We start from the raw sequence: 10,014 nt of genomic DNA, 5'->3' as shown, positions 1-10,014 counted from the left end.
CCTTAAATTTTACAGCCTGTTTCTTTTAGATCTTCCCCCAAATTCTAAGCCCCAAAGTTAAAAAGAAATAGGCCACAGTTTTTCTGAGAAAATATTGCTTATTTTTAATACAATTAAGAAACTAATACCTTAGAAGTGTTTTCAACCAGCACTTACCTTAACAGGCTGTCATTTATTTTCACAGCCTATCTCCTGTGCTCATCAACTTTTGTACAGAACAGACAAATAGTGCAGAATACTACAAAGACAATGTAATACTAAGTGTATTTATTCTCAGATCCTTGCTTACAAGATCATAAAGCACTTTGGAGATAATAAAAAACATTTTTACCCAACCATCTGATCTGTCCAATGGGTGGAGCCAGTAGCCAGAGAAGTCCATATGTACCCAGACCACCATGGCACTCAGCAAGGCTTCTACAAATATCTTCCCCAAGTGACACTAAGAAAACCTTTTCCAGATATGCTTACCAGCACCTATTTTCCACACTGTATGGCTTTAATTTCCATCACATATTCCAGGTTTCATTGCAGCACAGAATCTTCAACCATACCCTACCATTGCTGAATGGCTTCACCTAACCCAGGCTGGTAGGAATGGATTACTTTTACAGATGTAACTGTTTGTGTAGGTATCACTGAATATGTATTGTTACTTTTCTTGGAAAAATAAAAATAATAAAAAAAGATTTTTACCAAAAACCTGAATCAGAGATAAACAGCAATTCTGTATCCCCTGTCTGTTTTCAACACTGAAGGCCCTTGTTTAAAATGGACACAAGACTTGAGATTTACGTTTTCAACGCTTCTGTACAATTTGCAAGGCCAAAGTTGACCAGGACATCATTGAGACAAATAGGAAGAACTGAGAGATGCAGTTTTTGAGCTTCACATTAAACAGTAAATAGAAACAGTATTAAAATGTTACAGGTGAACTTACCTCCTGCAGAGCCTAGCCTATGTAAAATATATAAGGAATGCAACCAGTTGCAAGGATAAAGATTTCCAAACCACTATTATTTTAAAATAAATGTGCTATTTTAGCCTAGTTATTCCCACTAGCTATGTTTTAACCCAAGATAATGGGATTTAACAAGAAAGAAGGCATGCACATGGCTCACATTAGACACTTTTACAAACCTTCCTACAGGCAGACAGCAAAGGACAATTTCTCCAACAGGCTGCTTTGCAGTATAGAATTGAACAGCATCAGTTTCTCATCTCACTTATGAAACAACAACAGAGCAAAAGCTGGAGTTTTTTTTCATCTTGATAGACAGGCATAACCCTAAGCTCTTAAAAAACAAAAGAGCAGAAAGATATAATCTGGATGACTACAGTACCATCACCACAGGACAGTTACACCTTCCAGCACGCTGGACTCAGGATGCCCAGGACACCAAGTAACACCACGTCCATGCAGGGTAATGCCAGCGTGCCTCAAGTGTGACTGACTGACTCCTTCTGTAGTGTTTCACATGGTCCTGCTTTTGGCTGGGATAGACCCAATTTTCTCCTTTCTTCACAGCAGGTGGTATTGTGCTGTGCTTTGAACTCCATTACATCACTGTTGATAACACTCATGTTTTTGTTTTGTCAAGTAGTGCTTACCCTAGGCCAAGGACTTTCCAGTGTCTCATGCTCTGCTAGTGAGTGAGATAAGCCATCAGGAGGAATAGGAACAATAGTAAGTGAATCTTCTGGGCTAAGTCATGCCTGAGAAACAAAACTTCTAAGTAGAAGTACAGAAAGGAAACATCAGGGTTATGCACTGCTTAGCAGTGTTTAAAAAAAAAAAATCTTTTAGACCTTATTTTCCCTGATGGAATGGTACTAGTTAGCCATGGAATACTCTGAAGAAGTAATGGGATTTTGTAGGAATAACTTTAACATAGTAGAGCTATACCATGTGTACATCTACATGCTAGAACACTACCAAGGTTTTTTGAAGATAAGGTGTCATAGCCCAACACAATGAGCCAGGAGAGAAATCTACCCCTCTTAGCTGTATTGAGTAATTCCAATGGATCCACACTGGAGTTGATAATTTCAGAAGCCCTGCTGTAGATAGCTCCAACTGACTCCACAAAGGAATTCCACTACACATATGAACATATGGCAGAATCCAGCTGTCTACTTACACAGAAAAAACAAAATCAAAATTGTGTTAGGTACACATAAATGCATTTCAGAAATAATAAGGTACTACAATCATCTTTATTATTTTAAAAACGGTTTTATTCTGTATATTTAGAAACGTGTAATTTTAATAACTGCAGAGAAAAAAAAAATCAGCCACACCTGAATAGCTAATAACTCATTAACAGAATGCAGTGGTATATTATCTAAACAGTAGTAGTGCCATTGTGCCGTAATAAATTGTCTATTAGTAAAAAAATACATTTCAGGGCACATAGTACAGCATCCTTATGACAAATTACAGTAGGGATACTTTTCAAGAATTTAATCAAAGTAGAGAATTCCGAGTTATATTCTTTAAATGCAGCACTTTAAAAGGTAACAACTTTGTGCATTTTTAAAAAATGTCCTCGTTCGTATATTGTAGAAATGCTGCTTTATTGCTGCAGATGTCAAAGTTCAAGGCTCAAAAGGTATGAGAATACAAAGATATCCTTAAGAAACTTCGTTTGTTTTTATATATATTTATATATATAAAAAGGTAAAGCTTATAAAAGTTAATTTACAAACCAAAAACAAAAGTGGTATGCACGCATTATATACAAGCGGTCTATAACATCTATAAATTTTCAAATGCATAGCAGAAAACATACCATCATTTTCTTCTGGTTCTCTTCTGGCTGATGAACACAAACAACGCTCGTTCTCTAAACCAAACTCACAATTTTTTTGTTGTTGTTCCCCCCCCACCCCAGTCTCTCATGATGTAATATCTAAGTAAGCACAAAAGCCATACAAACTTAATACAGAGAACTATGAGAGCTAAGACTATTAAAAACATGAGGGTAAGGCATCCCTGCTGGTTAATAGGTCTGTAATAATGTGGTTAATTTACAAATCCACAGAGGCATCTGAACCATAGTCATCCCACATGCTTTTCCCCCTCCCCTCTGTTCTCAGGACAATGTTTCCATATACAGCAAGTAGATGTGTTTGCATTACCTCTCAGCAGAGGAAAACATCTAAACTGTGCTACCCCAAGCTGATTGCCATTTTCTTGGACATGTACACCAAGTCATTTAAAAACCAGAGACCAAAAGGTAGCCTTGTGAGTTAAAAATACACAGTCCAAAAATGCAGACCAAAATCTGTGGTTTTGACACTGGAGTATCAAACAAATTTAGTTCCTCTGTGTATAGTTTCATTGGTACTTTCAGATAACAACAAAATACTAGCAGTGTCCTTTAACAAAAAGAAAAAAAAAGAAACAACAAAAAATAAAAGCCCAACACAAAAGAACAACCAAACCAAAGCATACAGAACCTGCAAAACCCCCACCTTGTTCCCCCTGTACACTCCCTGCTTGTGGCATGTATTGTGACCATGGTTCAAAGAGTGTACTTGCTAATTCATTGTTAGTTAAAGCAAGATGCTTAAACACTAAGATCCATTATCACTTATAGAACAGTTAATACTTGATAGAGTGGTTCAGTTTATATGTAAGGTCCATCTCAGTTTCATATTATTTACTCAGTCAGCTAACTTAATATTTAGAAGTGGTCAATTAGGACTGAGACACAGTTTGCTCCAACAAGATAGTTTGGATCCCCGGGAAGAGACTTGTTCTGCCAGGTTTTGGGGTCACCTGTGGGAGGAAAACACAATGCTGGTGTTTAGTATCTGCTGTCACACAGTGTACATCTTGAAACAACCAAGCTTTTGGACAGGAGCTTTTAAGTTCTGAAGCAACACCTCTTTTGGATTTTTGGGGTTTTTTTTCTTTGTTCCTGTTTTTTTTTTTTTGATGGTTTAAAAAACCCTGCAGTTTGCATGTTATTAATAAAAAATTAATAATAAAAAAAATCACATAACATAGGATAAGGTCAGTTATTCAAAACATATGCTGTGGCATTCAGGAACTTGCAAATATCACTCATACTACTCTACAGCACCAACACAGTGCTTTCCATTTGAGACTTACTAACAGCGAATCAGGTGTTCACTGCCTCCTTCCTAAACTGCCACTGACAAAAAAAAAAAAAAAAAGAAAAAAAAAGAAAAAGAAATTTCAGAAGCTAATGTGGGTAAGATGCATTTGAAGTGTCTTGAGACAGTTCTGAGCACAGATGAGGCAAATCAGAAGTCATGTTGTAACTAAGCACTATGACACATTGGTAGTTTTATTTTCTGTGATGAAAATAATTGTAGACAGGATTGTAGTCATTTTGCAGCTACATCCAGTATATGTGTTTAAAAGCCTGAAATACTAAAATTATTCCAGTTCACTGGTACATAAAAATCTTTACAACAGAGCTTATCTATTCATGATCAAAGGTTCTGGATAAGAATCTGTTACAGCAAGGAACAGCTGCCATCTCACCAGACCAAAGGTTACATTCCCTCTGCACAGTCAATTGTCTCTTAAGTGGAGACAGTATTTTCCATTTACCCACCTACAATCACTACCAAGTGTTGCCACTACACATCCCACTATGGTAGAAAGTGAAAAATGCACTGAAGTTCTCTTAAGCCTTTCAGATAAATGATATTAAACAGCTTGGCCAAATAAATCTGCCTTGAAAAATGTGTAACAAGCTAAAGAACCCAGTCACACACCTGAGCAAACACCTAAAACCTCAGTATTAAGTGAGAATGATACAAATTCCACATCATTTTCTTGAACTCATGAAAACAAAATGAAGTACACAATGCACTGAGAGATGGCAACATCTAACGTCGTGACAAAGAAGAGAAGTGGCCAGTGTATACTCAGAGAACACAAACAAATTTACTGCAACCAGCTGAGACTGCTTATTTCAGTCAAAAACCTCAATAATGCTGGAGAATTTTTCCTTTTATAGATTGAGGAATTCCATTGAAAACTCATATGACCAAATGTATTAAAAGGGTAGAGCAGGACTGTAAGACGGTCGGGTCCTAGTCTTGCACATGAGACAGGCAGACTTGTTTCCAACCTGTCCTTCTAAATCCATAGTAAGGATACATAGTTATTGAGGATGTTTTTCCCATATTTTCCCATACAACAGCTTTGAAAAGGAAAATAAAGAGATCACTCAGTATTTTTCTATGTTCTAATCAATGTGGCCATAAAAGGCAAATTTTTTTCCCAGTCAGCTTTAATACCAGAATCAGTTAAGCTTTTGCAGGGGTTTAACAGTAAAATACCAATGTATGAGGCTTAAATGTGGCAGAAAGGATGTTAGTAAGTGCAAATGAATGTCACTTTTAGGACAGAACATGGATACATTGAGAAAAGATGAGGTAGAGCAGACGACTGAAGAGAGGAAACCCCAGAATTGTATAAATTGTTATAATAAAGCCACCCCAAGAATCAGAGTCCCATAACCAACTAATTTAGAAAGAGAGAAAACAATTATTTATTTAAGACACAGTATGGTCTACTTACATATCATAAGACAGAATTGCCTAATTTTTAAGTTTGTCTCAAAAGAGCAATGTTATGATATACATCCCATTTCAGATTAACAGAATGTGGTGTTATATTTACAGTACAGAAAGTGTTAGGGTTTAAATATCCACGCTCTTGCTTTCACCCACACATGCACACACACACACATCCCACTTTGGAAAGGGAGGAAAATGTCTCAGTAACTTCAGTTATTGTTTAGATCATTTGAGTCCTCTCCCTTCACTTCAAGTAAGTTCATGAACAGGTGCTATTAGTTACAAAGGAAGTGCTGTGTTGCTTTTGTTCATAGTTGTCCTATCTTTTGGGACCCTATCGTTTATGAGCCCGTGTTTTAACACGGCCACGTATACACACATTGTTAAATAGATGCATGCAACACATGCATAGAATAGCTTATAAAAAAACAACTAAAAATTATTGCCATTAATACCTCTAGATTATTGATTCCCCATGAAGGGGATTGATGCTTTAATCTTTCAAAGCATCAGTGCTTTGGTGTTGACAGTGATAGATACATTAGTGACAGAGGATATGCGTACATGGTGGCTTAAATGCTGTATACAGAAATACATTTTTCACTCAGTACTCAGATCACATGTGCACATTAATGGCTTGAATCTTCCACCATAAATTTTGAAAGTAGCTGAATAAAATCTTAAGACTTTTTCCCCAGATGTGCAAACATTCTTTTTTAAGTCTCTGTAACCTCACAGCCGTTTCATGAAATTGCTTGAAACTTGCCCAGAATTCTCAATTAGGCTCCTCACTGACAATTCCAGCCAATACATTCTCTCCCTCATCCCAGAAAGCCACAGTGAGGTAAAAATGAACAGGTAAATAAAATTGCAACCTAGTTGCAACTTTTACTATCAACCAGAGACTTCTGGATAAAGGCAGTAGAGGAGAGATAGGTAGGAGCAAGCAAGAAAAGTCTTTTGGAAAAACCAGCTACATTAGAATAAACTGTAAATGCTTTTACTGCACACTATAGTTTTCTTAAATGACCGAATTGTTAGCATCAACTTGCACACATGGAAACAGTTAACAAGCGTTAAATCATGATTTATGAGCATGCAGATTGTTAAGATTTGCCAGAGTCCTATATGGTTAATTAAGCAACAGACAAACACCAGTTATGTTACAAAGGCCAATCAGAGGTACATATTCATTTCCTCTCAATTTTAGTGCGACTATCATTTCAAGTGTATTCAGCTGCAGCAGTCCTCAAGAAAGAAGACAGAATAGAAAAATACGGTAATATTGAATAGACTGGAGATACTACTCTTTTTTCTGCTATTGTGGTTCTAGCTATGAATTTGCACCATGAGTAAATGTAAGAAAGACATTTGTAATGAAAGTGAAATGGGAGAGTTTGACACAAATACAATGATTGAGTTTTTATATTACACAGCATCACCTTTAGCCAAAATAACTTAAATTATCCGATAGCACCCAAAAGCCCCAAAAGGACAGAGGGAGGACAGCATACCCGACGAGGAGTCGGAGGATTTTAGAGCAAAAGACCAACCATCAGGGGTCATAGACGCACAGTGTGGCAGGCGCAGCTCCACTGGCTTCAGGAATTTTAGTCCATGAGGCCCACACATTACCAAGGGGCTAAGAAGTGTTTCACCTGGAATTAAGAGAAAGAAAACTGTTACTGACTTGTGACATGTATTCAAAGTATTACACAATTACACTGCAGAGCTACTCAGTAACTCAATTTAGAGAAAAATACGAGCATTTAGATCTGTCAGTAAAGAAAAGCACAAGACTTTCTCACTCAAGTGGCTGCTCAGTGGAACACACTACAATCTCAAAATGAAAATGGCTGAAGCTTATTAAGGTTACTTTCATATTCTGTTTTGTTCTTGTTAGAAAATAATTGCATTAAATAACGGAACAACGTACAGTGCCAGCTGTTACCTTTCTCTTTATCCAAAGGTGGAAGTATACTGTTGTCTCTGCAGACTTTGAAATATATTTCTTGCTCTATTCCCTCTGGAATGGCTCCTTGTGGTATAATAATACTAACTCCAGTCTCTATGGAGCTCAATACACCACCATTGCTGTTAAATACACCTCTTGCTGTGGCTACAACAGTGTGTCCATCTTCCTCCTCCTCATCCTCAAGTGCTGTAGGGCTGAAAAGACAGAAAGCCTAGCAGTTTTATCAATATTTCCTTCCTGAAACTCTGTGGCAAAAAACCAAACTCCACCCAAAAAAAAAGGCAAAATAAAGAAAAAAACCCCCCCAAGAAACAAAAAAACCCCAAATCCCACAAACTCTGAAAACATTCAGCAAGTAGTTAAAGCAAGAATTCAGACCACCTGAATCTTGTGTTTGCAACTGCCTGCTTCTGGCATTATACAGAAAGAGCTTACCCCAGCTACAGATTCAGCTGCATCAAAGTAAATGCAACTAACATCAGAAAGTTTATTTTTTAGCCCAAAACTACATTCTGACTTTAATACTAGAAGAACTAACTATTTTTATTCAAGTAGCACTCAACCCTTCTACTTACATATAGAAAACAAACTTTTACAAATAAAAATGAAAAAATTACACACGTTTTTCCAGGTTGCCAGGCTATAACTGAAGAAAAAATTATAACTTAAAGGTACCTTGATGAAGTTTTCAGAACAGTCTTCAAAGAATTTTACTCAAAGAACCAGTAACTCCAAAATGTAGCAGTCTACAGAACTACCTAGCATAAAACATTTCTCAGCTGCTTAACTTCATATAGGACAAACAGCAAAATTTTAAGTCTGGTTCACGCATTATTATTATCCCGAAATAAATAATCAATAAAACACTGTTCTGCAAAAGCAAAGCTGAAGATTGTAACAGTATCTGTTGCTCTTGACATAGTTCTTATTCATTAAAGCATATTAGACAAGAACAAGCTGCCATTAAGCAGCTGCTGGTTTGTCTCACAGTAAAGAGCACAAATATGAAACTGCATAAGTTACTTTCTCTTCTCACAAGTATTTTTAAAATATCTCTTATTCATGTGTCCCCTGAGGTCTCCCTAAGCACATGACAAATAGCTGTTGCACCAAATTCTATCTTTAGAAATTAATTCCTTTTCTGGAAATAGATTGCCAGGACAAGCTATTACTATCTACTAGAAAATTTGTAATTTAGTATGAGAAATAGGAAGTAAAAGCCATGCCACTTTCTAACAACAGAATGCAAGACAGTACAGGGACATGGAACACATTTTAAGTGTCTATCCTTCAGCAGAATTTAGAATCATAGCGTCAATCTTTCAACTATTACATCAACAGAAACTGGAAGCAGAATAAAAAAAGCTGTATTTTTCCCAGGTGACCTCTAGATGTACATGTGGAAAGAGAAGGAGCAGCAGCTTACCTTACAGGAATGGCTTTAGGCACAGCATTAACATTATTTGGTTGATATTTAGGCTTGTCGACCTGTACAGCATAGGTGTCCATTCCACTCTCAAAGTCGGGAGGCTGCGATGAGCTGTGTGCTTTCAAAATTGGTTGAGGAGAATTGGAAGATTTTGATGGCAACTCTGGTTTATGCTGAGCTTCATTTGGCAAGAGATTGTGGTTGAATTTGGGACTCTCAAACTTGCGCTCAAAGGGCCGCGCGGCGCTCGTGTACGGTTTGGTTGAGAAGCGGTTGTAGGAAGGAGTGACTGTTTTCTGCATCTGCTCAGTTCCATTCACAGGGCCTTTGTCAGGGAAGCTTTTCTGAGGGTAAAAAGTGGACTGCACAGTGTCCTCTCTAGAGGATCTGAAAATTGCTGACTTATTCTGAGGTGGAGGAGGGTCAGACACAGAGTTAACTGCAATGAAAATGAAAATACTTGAACTTGTTAGTAACCAGAAATGTCTAAAGGCATAAAACCACATTTCAGTCAGTTCTTAATCTTTGGTATAAAATATACACAGGTTCAGCTTTGCTCTCTTAGATAATTTGTTCTCCTACTGCCTTCTGCACATCTGCCTAAGTTATCCAACGTTTCATTAAACATGTTGGAGACAACAGTATGACCTTGCAATAAAAAGGTTAAGACTCATTTATATCATTATCAAGCCCCCAGAAAACCAGTACTGAAATACCATTGTGTACTTGCACAAACCAGAAAACTCAATTGAACTGGGCAATCCCCTCAATGTGAAAGAAAAAACAACTTTTTCTTTTGTTTTTAGAAACCTTCAACTATTGCTCATGTCAGAAGAATTCTGGTCCAAAGCACAGGGAGTTTTACTTCATCTTTGCTGAGACAGCTGGGACAGTATGGGTACTAACACCTGGAAGTTACATAGCTTCAGACAGAATCACAAAATAATTCCATAAAAACTCAATCTCACTACAGTAAAAAACTATTTTCAGTAATAATTATTCCACATTTCAGTTAGGGAACAAAATAGCTACATGTGTAGATATG

General features: G+C 37.1%; 1 protein-coding gene across 5 annotated transcripts in view; it reads right to left on the bottom strand.

Annotated features, from left to right (window-relative positions):
- Positions 1-2,216: 2,216 nt before the first annotated feature.
- The window catches only part of TJP1 (tight junction protein 1), a 68,566-nt gene continuing 60,768 nt past the window's right edge, over positions 2,217-10,014 (bottom strand). For 2 of the 5 annotated variants that reach the window (XM_050978347.1, XM_050978350.1), the window contains 4 exons: positions 8,967-9,408; positions 7,517-7,734; positions 7,080-7,223; positions 2,217-3,784 (listed from right to left, as the gene is read on the bottom strand). In XM_050978347.1, the coding sequence (XP_050834304.1) occupies positions 3,690-3,784; positions 7,080-7,223; positions 7,517-7,734; positions 8,967-9,408 (899 nt within the window). In that variant the 3' untranslated portion in view covers positions 2,217-3,689. The remainder of the gene's footprint in view (positions 3,785-7,079; positions 7,224-7,516; positions 7,735-8,966; positions 9,409-10,014) is intronic. The other 3 variants (XM_050978349.1, XM_050978351.1, XM_050978348.1) reach the window with 2 other exon arrangements.

Source organism: Serinus canaria, chromosome 10, assembly GCF_022539315.1.
Source record: "Serinus canaria isolate serCan28SL12 chromosome 10, serCan2020, whole genome shotgun sequence".
NCBI lineage: Eukaryota > Metazoa > Chordata > Aves > Passeriformes > Fringillidae > Serinus > Serinus canaria.
This window is presented reverse-complemented; position numbering and strand designations above follow the sequence as displayed.